The sequence below is a fragment of the Pyxicephalus adspersus genome, chromosome 3 (genome assembly GCF_032062135.1).
Source record: "Pyxicephalus adspersus chromosome 3, UCB_Pads_2.0, whole genome shotgun sequence".
NCBI lineage: Eukaryota > Metazoa > Chordata > Amphibia > Anura > Pyxicephalidae > Pyxicephalus > Pyxicephalus adspersus.
This window is the reverse complement of record NC_092860.1, coordinates 81,970,315-81,989,866: the sequence shown is the minus strand read 5'-3', so window position 1 is coordinate 81,989,866 and position 19,552 is coordinate 81,970,315. Positions and strand designations below refer to the sequence as shown.

General features: G+C 36.6%; 1 protein-coding gene across 4 annotated transcripts in view; it reads left to right on the top strand.

The window, feature by feature from the left end:
• The window catches only part of WDFY3 (WD repeat and FYVE domain containing 3), a 136,728-nt gene extending 121,344 nt beyond the window's left edge, over positions 1-15,384 (top strand). For all 4 annotated transcript variants that reach the window (XM_072405446.1, XM_072405444.1, XM_072405445.1 and 1 more), the window contains 15 exons: positions 1,586-1,703; positions 1,791-1,897; positions 3,133-3,286; positions 4,492-4,583; positions 5,189-5,401; positions 5,759-5,906; positions 6,443-6,597; positions 6,850-7,008; positions 7,427-7,606; positions 8,628-8,810; positions 9,352-9,448; positions 9,546-9,875; positions 10,184-10,295; positions 11,522-11,719; positions 12,599-15,384. In XM_072405446.1, coding sequence (XP_072261547.1) covers positions 1,586-1,703; positions 1,791-1,897; positions 3,133-3,286; positions 4,492-4,583; positions 5,189-5,401; positions 5,759-5,906; positions 6,443-6,597; positions 6,850-7,008; positions 7,427-7,606; positions 8,628-8,810; positions 9,352-9,448; positions 9,546-9,875; positions 10,184-10,295; positions 11,522-11,719; positions 12,599-12,716 — 2,364 coding nt within the window. In that variant the 3' untranslated portion in view covers positions 12,717-15,384. The remainder of the gene's footprint in view (positions 1-1,585; positions 1,704-1,790; positions 1,898-3,132; positions 3,287-4,491; positions 4,584-5,188; positions 5,402-5,758; positions 5,907-6,442; positions 6,598-6,849; positions 7,009-7,426; positions 7,607-8,627; positions 8,811-9,351; positions 9,449-9,545; positions 9,876-10,183; positions 10,296-11,521; positions 11,720-12,598) is intronic.
• The last annotated feature ends 4,168 nt before the right edge of the window (positions 15,385-19,552 follow it).

Sequence of the window (19,552 nt, the reverse complement as noted above, 5' to 3'; positions counted from 1 at the left end):
AAAACTGCAAGATTTTAAACCCTAACTATGATAGAAACTAATCATAAAATGATTTAGTATTCGCTTAGTTTCATGTCTTTGTTTTTCCTCTGTCACAGGACTTCTTGCTGGCTTCTTGCAAGAATAAACACTACATACAGAGCCACTTTTCCATCTTGTATATTCCCGCTTTGAATGTGTACATTTTTATCAGTGCAGCACTAATTTCTATAGTGAAGTATTTAAGTTTCATTAACTGTAGGATTTGCACAAGCATTTTTAGATCAGCCCTATACGGACAGTCAAATGCACATGCATAATATGACAACCCTCCAGATTGGTCTGGGCACAGTAATGTGTTGCTTAAATGAATTAAATGAGGGATAGTAATGATAAATAGAAATGTCTATACCAACTAGATTAAAAGTTTGGAGGCTTTCCATTGACATTGGACATTACCTAATACATCTGTTTTGTTATCTCATGTCTTTGGATAACTTACATTCAGCAACTTTTTCTTACACCCTGATGCAAGGCTCCATGAGCAGACACTTCCTAATTAGGTGCATGGTTTGGGGGCTATCATTTTTATACTTGAATCATTATTTGGTGAGTCATTAACTGAGAACAAGTGAGAATACATTAACACATTTTGTGAAAAATGAAAAGGGATGGTGTTCTTGCAAGTTGGTAATACTAGTTTCCATGTATGCAGCTTTTCCTTTCAAAATAAAAGGGAAAATGAAGTAACTGATCCCCAATTTTGAATAGGACATTCTCTGCCTATTCGTATGCCGACTGCAGTTGCCACGAAAAAATCCTTAACTACCATTTAAAAAGTAAAGTTGTCATGTTGATAGTTTAACATTTTTAGTGCTTCCTTTTTGAAGTACCCATCCAGTGCTTAAAGCCTACCTAAACTCAGAAATTTCACTTTACATAAAAGGGTAGACAACCCTTTTATGTTAAGTAAAAATTCTGTTTGTTTAGGTTTTTTAAATGCAACACTCCTTTAAATAAAAAAGGGTGCAGCACCGCCCCCTAATAAAGAATGAATAGGAGCGCAAAGCCTCCTGGGATACCTACATTACATATCCCTGGAGGCCTTTGGGTGCACCTTTCTGCGCATACCCAAGATGCTCGGGAATGCGCAGAAAGAGCCTTTTTGTGAAAAGAGAAAAAAATTGCCGATCTTATACATGCGCAGTGAGATCAGCAATTTTTTTTTTTCTCCAACCTACTTCACCCAATCGCGCACCTGCATCGGGTGACGTAGTAAAAAGAACCAGGAAGAAGAGTGGAAGATGCCGGCGCCCCGGTTTGGAGACAGATACCGGAACGACGCGAGACCCGATCAGAGACACCTCCGGACCGATCGACTGCGCTGCGGGATTGAAGGTAAGAGTATTTTTTATTTTTTTTAGGCAATTTTCAGCTTAGTTCCTCTTTAAGTTGTTATGGGCAGGCATCTACATGATGTGAAATCTGATGGTAAAAAAACACTGCATGGAGATTTAACATATTAAATTGCATGAAACTTTGGAAACTTGGATTTGAAAATGGGACAACTTGTGGATAATAAAATGTTTAACTTTTTTGATTGAAGGAGCTGGATTTGACAAATCCTAAAACCTTTAGAAACCTCTCCAAGCCAATGGGAGCCCAGACGGATGACAGGCTTGCACAGTATAAGAAGCGATACAAAGACTGGGAGGATCCCAATGGTAAGACTTAAAAATACAGATTGAATGTGAAGAAATATGTAAATAAAAAAGGTTTGCTAAATTCTTATTTTAATATTTTACTTCCAGGAGAGACACCAGCATACCATTATGGAACCCATTACAGTTCTGCTATGATTGTGGCATCTTACCTTGTTAGGATGGAACCATTCACTCAGATATTCCTTAGGCTTCAGGTATGGTACATTTTTAGGATTGGTAACAATCATAGTTAAAACTACTTTGAATCATGATAGCAGAGAATGCTTTTTGTTTTACAAAGCAGACAACAATCACCTGTCTGAATCTTTGCCTAGAATATATATATATGTGATGTCACTATTTTGTTACCAATGGTTTACTCTATTTTGTAGATAAAAGTTAACTCATTTTGGATTGAAAAAAAGTGTTCTACCTTTATGCTGAGATTTCACTCACTTTCTGACAGTGGCGTTTCCTAAAATGTCAGTGAAATGCCTAAAATCTCATGTAACTCATTTCTTGTTCTTCCCAATTGTCTTTATTATGCTGTTTCTGTATAGTTACATTTTGTTTTAGATTTAATGGATTGTTTTAGCTTGCCTTCTGCTTACTTTACAAAGTTGTTAATTGATTTTGTTTTTCTGGCTGATCAAACAATTTTTTTTACAAAATTTCCATCATAAGAGTTTTGAAGCAGAAATGTTTCACTGATGGGCATCAGTAAATTAGTATTGCAGGTTGTTCAGTGGCTTTTTAAAAATGATGTATGTTGTGAGATCAGCACATAATTTATTTTATATAAATTAATTTTGTTTTATAACACATAATGATAATTTAGTAGCTGTGTCAGCCTTTTTGGTATACTATTTAATTTTGTTATATAATTATATAAGCTTTGATTCCCTTTCATGGTTTTAGTTCATATAGTAGCTTCAACTAGACAGGAATAACTGATGTTGTATCCTAGCTAAAAGCCCTAAAATGGCTTCTGAGCTGCTGTCTTTGGGAGACATTAAAACAACTCCTCCACAAATTAAATTATGTGAGCCTCTTAGAGATGAATTTATATTTTTTGGCTTGGCTACCAGTCTAGTATATGATACTCCTTCCTATGCCTGGCATGAATTCATCTGACGGGAAAGAACAAGGGATGTTGAGTTGGCAGGTTTGTATTTATTACAGAGCATGTGCAATATTTATTACTCGCACATATAAAAAAAGCAAGTGGGGCAGAAATGGTCCACAAGTTTTTTTACCACAAGTTTAAGTCCACAGGTAATACTTATTTACTTGAAGATAGGTAATTCTACTCTGTACCTTTATTTTATCCTATTCACTAACAGGTCATTTGGCATCGGATCCCGGTGTGCATAGCATATAAGAATTTAGGTGATTTTATTAGAGTCCACTAGGAAGCTTACATGTCATGTGTCTATATTTCTTTCAACAGGGTGGGCACTTTGACTTGGCTGATCGAATGTTTCACAGTGTACGGGAGGCTTGGTACTCAGCATCTAAGCACAACATGGCTGATGTCAAGGAGCTTATTCCAGAGTTCTTTTATCTACCAGAGTTTCTTCTTAACTCTAATAACTTTGATCTTGGTAAGGGGTTTTTATGTAATAGCAGGGTTTTAAAGCAGCTGTTAAGGAGATGCTGTCTTCTGACCTTTCACCAACAATTTTTCCATGAGATTATTTTTGACATGACAATTACCCGTTAAAAACTACCCTTATGTAGACATGCTGGGTGTCACAATCTTGGAGGTTCTATCAGCAGCCCAGACCTTTACCATTCTCTTTCACTCCTCTCCTGGTTGCTACATAAATATATATAGGGATGGACAAAAGAGCTGGGCCTGCACAGTAAGTAATTAGACACCCCCAGTAAAAGTACAGTGGTGCATAATATGTTGGGGCCATATAAATACTGATTAATATTATTAATAATAATAATAAAAGGAAGTGCTATGATCAGCAAGTAAGGAGGTTGCTCCGCTAGGGAGCTGACTTTTGCCTAAGTAGTAAGTTCAGTATTAGGATATTTATTTTTGTGAGTATTAATCTTGTCAGTGATACAAAAGTAATTCATTGTAATCTGTTAAAGGGAATATATAATCTTTTAAAAACAAACTAAACCTCCAAAACTAAAAATTGCAACCAGACAGGTCCTTATTTCAGAAGAAACAGGCAATGGGGATATCCCCTATCGCATGTCCCTTCTGCAGTAAGGGTCATGCCTACTCACAGTCTTTAAATATGGAACTATAGTTCTACTTTAATGTTTTTAGGTAAATAAATGAGATCTACTACTAAAGAATGAATAATTCTTTACACATGAAGACAGTCATTTTTTCCCATTGCGTAGCTGTATGCACATGCCCTGATTTTTACCTTGTAATTCTAAACCATGATCTTATTTTATTCTCCTTACAGTTCAAGTCTAAGGTTGACCACACACTAATAAACGTTTGCACAATCCAATGAACCATCAATATCTCTGATATAAATCAATCATTCAGATTTCAACAAAACACTTATTGAATATCAATCAGAATTCCATCACCATTATTTGCTTTGTACTACTTGATGTAGTAGAAAACTTTGTGCCATTGATCTCCTGCTGTCCCCCCAACTCCCCCACACTTAATCGACAAAAAGCAGCATTCCTGGTCAATGCTCCATCTATATTTCAAAGTGTTTTTTCCTTTTTTTTTAATTGAATGTTTTTATTGAATCTGACATTGAATCTATTAAAAACATTTATTAATGTATAATTACTAATATATCTAATGTTTGTTTTCATTTAGGCAGTAAACAAAATGGAACAAAGCTGGGTGATGTAATTTTACCCCCTTGGGCAAAAGGTGACCCACGGGAATTTATTCGAGTGCACAGAGAGGTAAATAAATACAATAAAAACATTAATGTATGTAAACTAAAGTATTCTGTTTCATACTGTGTACTATTCAAGGAGACATTTAAATGTATATTTACTTAGGTTACTTTTTTGATAAGTACTAGATAGAGTATGCGGTTAAGTGGTTTCAGCATCTGTCTTTTATTGCAAAGTCAGGTGAATTATAACTGCTGTAGTATGTTGTGCTCCCTATTGGGATTGGGTGGGACTGTAGAATATACTTGTAGTGTACTATAAATGCATTGCTATGTTCTGTAACCTAATGTACCTAATAATTTTAGCTTTTACTAGCATAATTGTAAATTCTATGGTGTTAGCTACAAAATCAGCATGGTAAAACCTATTAATTGTATAAGCAGTATTCGCTATCGTTTTATGTATTAAGTGCTTTAAAAAGAATTTACTGTTATGGCTTTGTTTGCCCTCTTTTTGAATGTTAGTATATATTTGTTATGTCAAAATATGTATTTTAATTATTATTTATTCAGATGCAAATTCAATGTTAAGATGCTGAGAAAAATGTGTAGGATTTGTATTATTAGGTTTTGCCACAGACGTATTTATAAAGGCTGTTATTGTCTATTTAGGCCTTGGAATGTGACTACGTCAGTGCCCATCTGCATGAATGGATAGACCTGATCTTTGGATACAAGCAACAGGGACCAGCTGCTGTAGATGCTGTCAATGTCTTTCACCACCTTTTCTATGAGGGACAAGTGGACATCTACAACATTAATGACCCACTGAAAGAGACTGCTACTATAGGCTTTATTAACAATTTTGGGCAGATACCAAAGCAGGTAATTTTAGAAAAAAGATTATATGTTTTCTTGTTGAATTTTATATTCTAAGTGTTTGGGTGGTATAGTCTGCAGCACACTACCATAGAAATGCTGGTTGTTTCGTGGTGCAATGATGTGGTCATGCAACTGTAAAATACATTACTTAAAATTAAATATCACTAGGTGACTTTTTTGCCTTTGCTGACCTGATTGAATATGATTGTGTTTTGAACTCGCTGTTTATATGTTATACAAGTCAATAGGTTATTGTACAGACACAATTAAACTACGTGTAAACCTGAATATTTATGTTTAAATTTCTGTTTCTGAGAAGTTGAACATTTTAAACTGATGTATCCATTCTCACTTCTACAGTTGTTTAAAAAGCCACATCCACCAAAACGTGTCAGAAGCAGAATGAATGGAGACATGTCATCAATGTCCATGCCAATGGGGTCTGCGTGTGATAAGATATTCTTTCATCATTTGGACAACTTAAGGCCTTCCCTGGCTCCAGTCAAAGGTATCAGCTTTTCACCACATTGTTAGGAAGACTTATCTTAAATGGAAGCTAACCTTTTCATTTTTTATCCGAATGGGTTACTAAAACATTTTCTTGTCAAATGCAGTCACAGCTTTATTATGTTTAAACATGAATATCACAGTGTGTTGGTTATTTTAAAGACTTTTTCTATCTGTAGTCTCAATGTTTGCCAGCACCAAACATTCTGCTGATTAAATAAGGCCCTGCAAACAGTAGTGTTTATTTTGTAAGCTTGCAAGATTAATAGAAACCAATCAAATTTCAGAAAAGAAAAGAACTGTTGCAAGTTGTGTTATTTCTCATTCTATTTTTATTTTTTACAAAATGAATATTTGCACATGTTGGATTACAGTGTATTGTTATTGTATTGTTAGTTATTGAACCTACTTGTTGGTAGAGGTTTTTTGTATTACAGTAATATATATTAGCAGTGCAGCTATGACGTGTTGTTTTCCTAAAGAGTTGATGGATAATATTCTTGTGTTATTGATGCCATTTCATTTTTCTTTTTCAAGAACTGAAGGAACCTGTGGGTCAGATTGTTTGTACAGATAAAGGAATTCTTGCTGTAGAACAAAATAAGGTTCTCATTCCTCCGGCATGGAACAAGACTTTCGCATGGGGCTATGCAGACCTCAGCTGCAGACTGGGAACCTATGAGTCTGACAAGGTTTGTGGCAAGCCCTTAAACTTTTATTAACTTAAAAATGTGTCCTTTTTTTTTAATTCCTGTACAATTTAAATTAGGTATTTTGCATAGGTAAACAGATAGGTTGTGTTTGTCCTGGCTGTTCATTGAATGGCAGAAATGCTACAATTACCTTTTCTACTGATTTAGATCGTATAGATTTCAATTGAACTTGCTTGCCTCTGGCAGTAATTGTGATTGTCAGTACATCACATTATTTGTTTTGCATTACAGGCAGTTGTTGTCTATGAATGTTTATCAGAATGGGGTCAGATTTTGTGTGCCATTTGTCCAAACCCCAAACTGGTGATCACCGGAGGCACAAGTACAGTGATTTGTGTATGGGAAGTTGGGACGTCAAAGGAGAAAGCTAAGGCCCTCACTCTGAAACAGGTAATTAGCATCATTTTTAAATGTGTATGTTTGATATTTGAGCATAAAAGCAAAACTATTTGTAGAATAGTTATTTTAACAGGATCTAAAAGAATGTAGCTTTTTCAGGTATTGTTTTCATTTATAAATCAGCGGTGAAACAGGTGGACCAGTGTAGACCCCTTCTGATCCCCCTGTTCTAAATAAGGAAATGAATATACAGTAAGAAACTTGGAATTGGTTAAAATGATCAGATACCCCTGGAGAATCAGGTTCTTGTTTAAATTAGTGAAATAATCCTCTTTTGCACACAAATATTGTGCATCAAATGTATTGTGTTGTAATGCACTAGAATACATTTGACGGACATGAAATCACAATGTGTTCTTCTTGTTGTATTGTGTATGCATGTTTTAAGCCCTTTTTTCCTTTTTTCCAGGCCTTGATTGGGCATACAGACACAGTGACCTGCTTGACTGCCTCACTGGCTTATCACATAGTTGTAAGTGGGTCACGTGACCGAACGTGCATTATCTGGGATCTTAACAAGCTGTCATTTGTGACCCAGTTACGTGGACATAGAGCTCCAGTGTCAGCTCTTTGTATAAATGAGTTAACAGTAAGTGTTGTTACAAGGTGCAGTATGCATGTAAACTAAAGTTTTTCTAGTAAATGAATTTGAAAGAACCACTACCAAAACAGAAAACAAATGTGTTAGCACAAATGATGTGTGCATTCAGATGTAACTAGTACATGTAATGATAAAACATGATTTTTCTAATCAAACCCTCCATTCCATATTCCATGTTGCCATATAAGATTTTATGCTGTGCATGAGGCCGCCTGCCCAAATTAAGAATAGGTTCAGCCCACATACTCATCTTAGACCTGTTCTTAGGCATGTTCGAAAGATGTTCAAAAGCTAAAATTTTAAATGGCAAAAAAAAAAAGATATTTCAAATACAAGGCTGCATGAATTGAGATGCAGGGTTTAATCCACTTATTGACATCTTTTCCGATCAACTTGATCAAATAAATGCATGTAAAAAGTTACATAGACCCAATTACTGTCAGTACATAATAATATTTATTATGTTGTTTTTATTTTTTATAACCCTACATTGTACATGCAAGCTTAACACCATTTCATTTACAGTTTGTTACAAACAACATTTTATTTGCTACAGAATGGCTACTTTTCAGTGGGATAGAGGCCTTAGTATGGGGTCAGCATAATTGCTAGTTGTTCCAGATTTTAAAGGACAGTCCCTGGCTTTAAATATCCCCCCCCCCCCCCTCCCCTCCAAAAAAAACTCTTCTCCTTTCCATGTTTCTTTAAACATTACCAAACTGGTAATGTTGACATTTTCACTACTGTGGTTAAATAATAGGCAGCAGGAGGGCTAATGTACTTTATACTTTTGATGCAGACAATGCAGCTTATTGCAGTGCTGGTCACATGATCAAAAGTCTAGGCAAGACTTTGAATCACTGATCATGAGTTTGCATTCACTGATCATGTTCTGACAGATGACAAAGATTTGTTTAAGATTTTCTATAGAACATGTGATATTAACATCTTTTTGTATGCTGTACTTTGGAAGCTTTTGTATTTAACCTAAAATTACATTTGTTTGCAGGGTGACATTGTGTCCTGTGCTGGCACATATATACACGTATGGAGCATAAATGGCAATCCTGTTGTCAGTGTGAACACCTTCACTGGAAGAAGCCAACAGATACTGTGCTGCTGTGTGTCTGAAATGAACGAATGGGACACCCAGAATGTCATTGTCACTGGGCATTCAGATGGCGTGGTTCGCGTAAGTACATGTTGACAACATCTCCTAACACTAACTGGCAATATTAACCCAATTACAAATAAAACTATTTATAGTGCTGTATAATTCCCCCAGCTTGTGTACACAAGTTTGTTTCAATAGCAGAGATGTATAATAACACATTCCAGACAGCTATAAATCATTGGCTATTGTTATAACAAAGACTATTTTAAACACAGGATATCCTAGTTCTTATTGGCATGAGAAAGTACACATCATTGCTCTTTACATATTATCAAAGCAAAACAATATTGTATTGGGGCAGAATTTTAGAGCTTCTTTGGATTTTTGTTGCTTAAATGACAGGTAGATGACAAATGCCAGATTACTTTTTTCTAGTTTGGTAATTAATACCATGAGCCCCAATAGGGGGCCTTTTATTTTTTACCAAGTCATCCAATAAAAAAGGCTTTGTGGGTGTTATTTGATGATATACTGATGCATACATAAACGCTATAAAAAATGTACTTATTAAACATAAATATGTATTTTTTTTATTTATCATGTTACCCTTTCATTACAGTTTTGGAGGATGGAGTTCTTACAAGTGCCAGAGACACCAGCTCCGGAACCTGCAGATGCCATGGAAATGCCAGATGAGTGCTCAGAGACACATTTAGGTATTTCTTTCCTACATTGTGTGACAAGAGTTTTTATATGTCTTTATACGTTTAAACCTGCTTATGTCAAATTGTGATAACCATTGTTTGCTTACAGGGCATGAAGCTCAGGATGATGACAGCAGTGATTCTGATGTAGAAGATCAAAGCTCCAGTCAGGACACTGCATCAAAGGACAGCCAAACTCATCCCAGCAATGTTGTGCATCGGACAAGGGCATCCTCTGCCAGGGCTGGCTTAGCAGCATGGTCTGGGGATAGTGGATCTGATGACTCCAGGCGCTGGTCGGATCAGCTGAGTCTGGATGAAAAAGATGGCTTTATAGTGGTAAACTATTCTGAAGGCCATTCAAAACAGTTCCCACAAGCTCAAAGCAGCGGCCAGGCAAGCCAGCAGGAAGTCCGCCACTATAACAAACTGAAAACAGGTAAGCAGTGTTTTCCTTCAATGACAACAAGCTCTTTCTAACTAATATTGTTTAAAAGCAGTGTGGAATTTTGTAACAATCTATAGAAACTGCTCTGCCTATTCTATGCAGTGACTTTTCTTAAAACCTTTATTATCATATACATAATAAAGATTTCTATGGCTATTTTGTTATATTTTCAGTACTTGTATGGGTGTACTCTGAACATTGTGGATGGATTGTGTATTGCATGGATCTTGTAGGAAGGTTGTCAGTACCTGTATTGAGCTGTGGTCTATAAACAAGTTCCTTTTTTCTCTTTGTTGCAGGATACAGATGGGAGCGACAGTTAGTGTTTCGAAGCAAACTTACTATGCACACAGCATTTGACCGGAAAGACAATGCACATCCTGCAGAGATAACTGCACTTGGAATATCCAAGTAAGTTGAGATTAATATCATAAACTATGCACAGAGCAGTAGTTTGGACATGGGGACAAATGGTGCACACAAATATATAATAAGGAACATCACAAACTTGTAAGCACTGTTTTTGGAGTTAGGTAATTAAGTGTCATTTTTTGAAATAGAGGGTCTTTTCTAGTAGACCTAGAGCCTTGCTTTAGTCTTTGGTAATTTCACGTTAATGTAGTGACTAGTAAACTCTGTGTAAAAGAAAACTGGTTTATGCTTTGAAGCTGAAGTCTAGTTAAACCACTAAAAATACAGAGGATATTTATGACCACAGTATTTATGTCCATCTAGTCCTAATCAATGCACCAAATCAGTCCTGGTTCTGCTTCTTTCCATTTCCTAAACTCTGCTGTAAATGGAGTACAAGAAACTGACACCACGTTTAAGTCAAGGCTTGCATCTCTGTAACTAATATTATATTATTTATTGTTTTGTACTGCATTATTCTTTATATTTGCCTGGAGTTCAGCTTTAAACTACTCAGCTGAAACAGACCACCTGGCAGAATATCTAAGAGATTCTTTCTTCTGTGTAAGCTGATAAATTCCCATGTGCAAGCTTGGCAATGGAAAGCTAGGGCCTGGATGTGCCTGAATGTTATCAGCAATCTGTCATATGCTATTTTGTGAAGCGCAAACTGTCAGCTCAAGCAAAGAGCTATTCAACACCTGTAGTGTGCCGTCTTTACTCATTCAGTAGTTGTCTGTGCTCTGTATGAATGCAATGCTGTATAGTCAGGTACATGTAAAGGAATTACAAAATAGTAACTTTGTTATGTACTTTTATGTTTTTGTTCTGTACCCAGGACCAGAACCAGAGCTAAGCATTTGTCCTGTGTGCCTATTGCCCATATTTTATATGTTTGTTATAAACCACAGATTTCCTTCAGTCTTGAATTGTTCACCACCATGTCAGACCCTTTTAATAGCAATGATCTGACTTCATTGCCTAGAGAAGATTACAGTTTCCCCCTGGATGGATACTGCCTTAGCAAAACAATTACCTATCTGGGGTTCAAACCTATGAACTTGAGACCTAAAAATTTAAAACTAGAAACCTAACAAAACTGTTCTTAATTTTTTTTAATAAGAAATAAGCTAGCAATTAGGGGTAAGTGAGCAGCGGGGTAAGTCACACTGGCTGGTGGTTGGTATTATTGTTCTTTAACCCATTGTTCTGTTTTGTATCTTTAGGGATCACAGCAGGATTCTGGTTGGTGATGGCAGAGGGCGAGTGTTCAGCTGGTCTGTAAGTGATCAACCAGGACGATCTGCTGCTGACCACTGGGTAAAGGATGAAGGAATGGACAGCTGTTCCGGATGTTCTGTGAGGTTTTCCCTAACAGAAAGGCGACATCATTGTAGAAATTGTGGCCAGCTTTTTTGCCAAAAGTAAGTGATATCTCTTCTAGTTTACTATTTATCAATGTATCTTTTTTTGTTTATAGTCTGGTAAATGTATCTTATACAAGAGCATTCAGCTACTTTATATATTATTATTAATAATAACAATAAAAATATTATCATTATTAATATTAACAATATTAAACAGGATTTATATAGTGCCAACATATTACGCATTGCTGTACATTAAATAGAGATTGCAAATGACAGACAAATACAGACAGTGGCACAGGAGGAAGAGGGGACCCTGTCCTGAAGAGCTTACAATCTAGGAGGAGGGGGAAGTCTATATACTATACATCTTCAAAAAATGGGCCCTATTGAACCAATTATCTAAACCCCAACTAATTAAACCTGAGGAAGGGTTTTAGAGGCAGTGAGGGGCTTTCACAGATTTACTTCAAACCCATACATGAATGCAATTTGTACATACCTAATGAAGAATGACAAAACCTGTATTTGGTTGCCATATATTCCTGCAATGAGTTGCCTATAGCAGTTACCTGTAACATGACAACAGTCTCTACCATGAATTGTAAAACTCCCTCTAATACACCTAGCAAACGGTAATATTTTTTTCCCCATTAAAGCGGAACTAAATCCAGCGTTACTCAATCTTTATTCCTGGCACATACAGATTAAGCTGTGAATGTCTGGTATCCTGGCAATCAAACTGATGCTGCGCATCCACAGAGCGATCAGGCAGGTAGTTGAGATGTAGTTGATGACCTGCCTGATCCTGTATTTTAAAAGTGTAACTCTTTAATTAGGTTCATTTTCTTTTAACTACTATAACACAACTGGTAATAAAACAGTTTTCTCAATATACTTTGTAATATTTATTTTTTATTCCTGTCCATTTGATAGGTGCAGTCGGTTCCAGTCTGAGATCAAGCGTCTGAAGATTTCTTCACCGGTGCGAGTGTGTCAGAACTGTTACTATAATTTACAGCATGAACGGGGCTCTGAGGACTCAAGGAACTAGAACATCTCTGGCCATCTTGGTTACAACAGAGAGCCCTTCCTTATGCTATCACCAACATTATGAAATCAAACTTTACAAAGTTTACATGCAACCTTGAAAATCATGTTTTAAACACTGCAAGATAAAAAGGGATCACTTCGCTCACGTACAAATTGTATTTTAAGTCACTGAAGACTGGACTCTTGAGGACAATGGTGAGCTTTCAGACATCTATAAATATATATATAGTTCTGCTGCTATGTCTGCTGGCTGAAGAAAGCACCCAACTAACAGCTCCCATAATTCCTTGTGTTTGTTTCATTGAGCTGCCCCCATCCTCTAAAGTAATCTATTAGATAGCTTTCTTTGGACAAATAAGCCGCTTACGAAGAAAACAAAACAAATAAAAAGACTTGCAGTCATGTACAGATTATTGTAAATAAAATATTGGCCTTTTTATTGAAAATGCAAAATTGCCTGTTACATGGGACTAAAATTGATAAACACAAGAAATATATCATCAATATATTTGTCTGCACCCTTGTTTTATTCAATTTCCTAAAACATGTACGTTTCCAAGCTCTTCTATATCCCTTACTTGCGGCCCAGCACGGTGCTGAGCATTATGGGTAATTTAGTAAGGTCCTGGTACCAATACATCACTAGCCTGCACTGGGACTGAGAAAAAAGCAGAGCAAAGCTTTAGTAAACCTCCGTATGGTTAGACAAGCCCTGTCTGTGCATGTATGCGGATTCGGGGCTGTGCACTTAATGAGATATCACACTTTTTACCTGTACATGTATAATCCCTGGAAAACATAGGGACTATGACTTTACCAGTATTGTAGTTTCCTTCCCGCAGGACACACAGCCCAACCTCAAAGCAGTCCAAACTTGTTTGCATGCAAAAAACAATTAGGATTTCAATGCATTTGACTTTTTCTTCAGCAAAAACTATATTCCATTTGTGTGGCTGCTGAGGGTAACAATTTGTTCCGTACATAAGCAAAAACCCTATCTGCCCTCTGTTCTTATATGGTGTAGCTTGGGACCACAAACCTGTATCCAATACACCTTAATTTGAGACTAATAATTCTGAGTGTTATCAGACAACACAAGCCATCCTCAAACAGGGTTGTTCAATGTAATGTATACAATTTGAGATGATACTGGAGTGAGGCAAAGCATTGTTGTATTTAAAAAGGGCTTTATTTAACTCTTATAAAATTAAAATGATCTTAATTACACCAAAAAAAGCAATATATTGGGAATTACCTTAATTAGCTTTGTGCTTTAGCCATTATTTATTGTTTTTCATTAACACTAACATTTTAAAGGTAAAGAACAATTTTTAACAAAAATAAAGTCACCATTTCATTCAAATTCCACATTTAAATAGATGAGGGGCAAGTAGGAAAGTTGTCAGGATTGTAGAGTAAATCACCTGTAGTGTGAACTAATGCAATGAGCTACCACTAGTGCGCAGTGTCAGAGCACACACAAGAATCTGGGCCTCCAGTTATGGGGAAACTTGCAGCATTTATATGCCATGCCTTGGTGCTGGAGAATACAAGTCTTTCCTGTTGAGTCAGTAACTTTTCAGAATTTTACGTGGGGTGTCACTGGAATGCCTATAACTTGAATATAATATTAGCTTTCCCAGTAATGTAGGATTTCTTTGTTGTGCTGTCAGTGCAACAGGCACAACAATCAGGGCAGGGAACAAAACGGGGCAGGGTATGGCCCTTTTCTTTTTGTACAGTAAATGAAACATATGCATGACTCCCTCTTCTGGCAGGATACTAGTACTGCTTTTTTAACACCCCCATGACTTGGTAAAGGTTGGAGGGACTTAAATATGAGCAGAGGGGCTTATCACAGTCTGGGAGCTATATGTACTGTATGTGCTGACCATCTCAAGGCAGTTTGCACCAAGACATTTGAGCAGTCTCTTTGTATGTTATATATTTCATTGCCACTTTGTTCTGCCTTGCAGTTCGTCACAAGCACCCATGTACTTTCCAGTGTACCTGCAAGTTGTACTCTAGTTGTATCGTCATGCTTACCAATAGAACAGGCTTTGTATGAGAGGTCCAACTAGCAGAACACTATCAATAAATTATTTTGCACCTTTATGTAAAATAGCAGTAGCAGCCAAATTTTATTTTTGTTCTGTATTATTTTGAAATTTATTTGATTTCAGTAACATAAAAAAAAAACTGTGTATAAAATATTTATGCAGTCAAAAGAAGCAAAAAAAAAATAATAAAAAGTTTTTAGAAAGTATTTTTCATTTCAGCAAGTTTTGTTACTTGTTGCATGAGTAATTAACAGAGCTGACTTTTTGTGTCAGTGCGATGTATATTTTTTTTGTCCTGTTTTTAATTTGTACGCCCATAAACACAGCCATTGATTTACATGGCAGCAGAAGTTGTTTGATAATTGGCTGAAGATGGAGTGTGGAATTTTGTACTGTATTACAGTATGTTTTTTTGGTGGTTAAATGTTCACAGCCTGGAAGAAAATCTTATCTAGCGTGCAATCTGTAATATCTGAATGTTCATTGTATATTTGTCTCCAATGCAAAAAGTAGAGTAACACGATTACAATACATGACTAAATGCAATAGGTCAGGTACTTAAGTTAATTCTTTTTCATTACAAATAAAATACCTGCTATTTACCACCAATATGGTGACTGTCTTCTGGTTTTTCTTTGTGTTTTCTTTTGGATTTCTTTTGAACCACTTCCTAATAAATCGGCAGCACATATTACACAAGCAGAGGCACCCCACCTATGTCCCCCATCCTCCTATGTGTTTTATCCCTGCGAGGACTTTCTTGTAAGATAAGAGGAATAGAGGAGAATTGGAGTGTTTATACATTCTGCAACAGCCTCTCTTTAAATACATATACAAAGTTCAAGTTCTTATATGATCTCTTTATTTTCCCCATATATATATATATATATATATATATATATATATATATATATAAAATGTCACCATTCAGTAATACCCAACCATCCTTTACCCCAATAAGGACAAACTTTGTTATCCATGAATATTTAAATCCATATAAAAAAAATCAAACATTGATAAAATACTAATCTGAAGCTATGAGTTATTGGCTTCTAACCCACCATTGCACTGTAAGAGATATGTTTGGAAGTACAAAGTATATGTTGTATCAAGAGAAACAAAATATAGCTCATGAGAAAGGCCAGTTTTTGGCCAGCCTTAGCAGCATATATTCCTTTAACTCCCCACTGAAGTCTTTTGGTGGTATTGGTTTCCACTCGTCCTCGGGACACAGCAGATCCAATAAACCTCTCTCTAGAGCAGCGGACGCCAACTGGTGGTCTGCGGCTCTGGCCGTTGCGCTCCCCCCCCCCCCCCCCAGCAGGGTCAGGAGAAGGACCCCCGCTGGGGGCGCAACCAGCCAGAGCCGCGGACCATGTCCCCTGTACAGATCGCAGGCTAAGGGGGCGTGGGTGGGTTCTGGCATCATGACATTACTATGAGGAAAGTTTCTTTCCCTATGAGTGGCACACAGCTCCTCCCGCATGTGAGGTCCAGACCCCGTAAGTTTAGTGGTTCGTAGGACCGAAAAGGTTGGCAACCACTTCTCTAGAGCACATAGATTAAAATGTTGCACTAACATGTTGGTAATCTGTTTCATTAAAATTTTTTGTTTTCTTATAATGTTTACTCAATTTCCACATTTCACAAGTTTAACAAAAATAGTACCAATGTAACTATACCAAAGGCTAAAGTCATCCATGACAGCTCCACTTTGAAAAAATGGAAACTTCCACTGCTGAGTTTGATCTTGGCTTCATTAGCTGTTAGGTGTAATGACCGATGTGCTATCCATAACTGGAAATATAAGGTTTTCTTAGGACTGCTGATAAAACATGTTTATTATAAATGTTGTAGACCAGATGAGATGTATAGGACAGGTTGAAAGCTACACATCCCAAATATTGACGCCTGACACCAATTCATTATTTCTGGGTAAAGTACAATGGCCAAAATGAGCTTAACTGTAGGTACAACAGTCTATGTAGCTGTTATAGAACCTGCATGGGCTGGGAGGAGGGGCATCAGAACAACTCAAATGTTATAAATGGGCCCCAGATTTTAGAAGATGGTTGCTAACCACCCTTCTGCCACAGTAATCTGGTAAAATGGTTTTCCCATTCTGCACCATATAAACAGTGGCCCTATTAGAAATTTGCTATGGGGCCCTGTTATTTTTATTAACTATTGAAAATGGGTATCAAACTGAAAATACTGCATTAAAAGCATCTAAAATTATTCTAATGGCTCATTTTGTGAGCACGTGTTCTGGGATTATTTGTGCAGTGGTGCTGGGACAATATCCTGAAAAGGAAACACACAACATCTCAAGCACTGCTATGAGTATTTTTTATAACATGTCATTCTATCATTCACCATGTGCACAGTAAATAATATTGCTCACTTATTTCCATGACCTGATAATGATGAGGAAGTGTACAAGCAAATGAGACACATCATGAGTTCACACATTAATGCAACCAAATTCCTTGGTGTTTGTTCTATTTTTAAAATGTTTCGAATATGATCTCCTCCTGAAAGCTTTTGGACCAGTAATTCTGTCTGGTAGACGATAGTGATCCACTTAACAAAACCTGCTTGTTCATTTGTTTTGTGCAAGTAAAGCAAAATCTGCAAATTGGGTCAAGGGCTCATTCGAAGTTCTGTTGAATGTAAAACATTACTGTTGGCAAACGGGGCAGAACTGAATGTACTTGAAAGGTTTTAACTAGCTGTAGGGAGCAAAACACAGATTAAGGTAATGTAGTTGACAAGGTATTAATTCTCATATCATATCATTCTTATTAATTAACAAAAAAATGCTGTTGTATGACTATAGTAACAGTAGACATATTTGGTAAAAACTGAAGACTGCATGTTAGAAAATGAAATTTATACCAACTGTAAAGCATGGTGATGCAAATGGTATGGTTTAGCGTTACTTTGCTACTTCAGGGTCTGGGCAGCTTGCAGTCACTGGGTCAGCTATGAATTCTGCATATTAAAGTGTGCTAGATGAAAATCTGAGAATATCTGATGGAAGCTGAAAAAGAAACAGATCTATTAGCATGATCATGACCCATTCCACACTAGCAAATCCACAAATGAATAGCTCAAAAAGAAGAAATGGAGGGTTATGGACAAGTGAAGTTATGCTGACTGAGGCAGACCAAGAAGGTGAGATTGCTGCTAACAGAGACAAGTAGTTGTTTATCATTGGTCAGTCATGGTTTTGCCTTTTAATTTAAATCCAACATTGTTTGGGAAGTCAGGGCTGTTGGCATTCCTGGAGATCATTATAGATCTTTTAGAAATAGATATTACCTACTGCGTTATTCTGCATGGGCGGCATTATGTTCAGATACCCAAACCATGTACAATAAGTAAATAGGATTTGTCCTTTCCTACTAAAGTTTTTGGAAGCTCCCACAAGGAAGCTCTAGATTCCATCTTCTTTCATCTAGCTTTTCTTACTTGTCCACTGGTTTCCAAATAATAAAGGGTAATTTCACCAGACAATTTTGATGTTTTGACCTATCTAAGGCTCCTGTCACTATCTCCAGAGTTCTAAAATGTGCAATTTTTTTCAGTCAAAGTAGTACACTTACCTAAACAGACTAAATATTCCCTCCACCTGCACCAACAGAAAGAATTGGTTCTTTCATCCCTTATGCCTTTTGGGTTTATGATAATCAAAATACAGGTAGTCCCCGTGTTACATAGGAGATGGGGACTGTAGGTTTGTTCTTAAGTTGAATTTGTATGTAAGTCGGAACATATACATTATTTTAATAAATGCCATTAGGACAGATGTTTGTCTCAACATATTATTAGGCAGCATGGTGTCAGTTACTGTATAAAATCCTCACTGTGAGTTAATCACAAACATAGCAAAAAAAAACCTTATGCAGCCTAGACATTCATTAACTTCTGGAGCAAGCTGTGCTTTGATATGCAAAAAGAAACAATTGCAGAGTTTGTCCTGGTCAATACAGAGTTACAAGATGTTACAGATCAGCTCTTAAGATCACCCACAACCTCAGCTGTGTTAAGCAAAAGATTTCTTCTGCAACACATGCAAACTGCCCCTCTAAGCCTCCATTCTGCACACGGCGGAGCAGGGAAGCCGTTCATATCAAGGAGTCATCTGTATGTTGGATGTCCTTAACTCGGGAACTACCTGTAATATTTAAAAAAAAAATAGGATTGCAACCAAGAGAAATTAGGTTGCAGATTTTAGAAACAAGTAACTGCTCATTTTCCTATTCCTTCTTCTTTGTACTTTGGCAAAGATCATAAGATATTGTCACCAAGTGTAGAGGAGGCTCTTCTTCATGTGTGGACATACAATTGTTTCTAAGGGATTGTCTCCAGAGTTACCTTTCAGTCCTAAGCTATTGTCAGACAGTTTGGAATTTCATTGACAACCACTTGGTGTTTGCTTGCACACTACCTGTTGCTAGACACCTGTCTGCCATAAGACAAAGAAGGGTCTGAAGGAATTTATGATCTGCAAAGTATTTTTGTATCCTAGGAAACAGGACAGCGAGTGGAATATTTTTCTTTGGTTCCTCGAAGGATCATTACATCATTATTCTTCCATACAAGTACAATTATTATTATCTTGGTAATTCTCAGGGTCATTGTATGCCTTGGCAATATATAAATCATAATATTATTAATGTATAAAGTTAATAATAAGAAAGGGATGATTTACAAATCCATTTAATAACTGATATGTTTGTTATCTCACTGTCACTGTAATACATTCTTTATT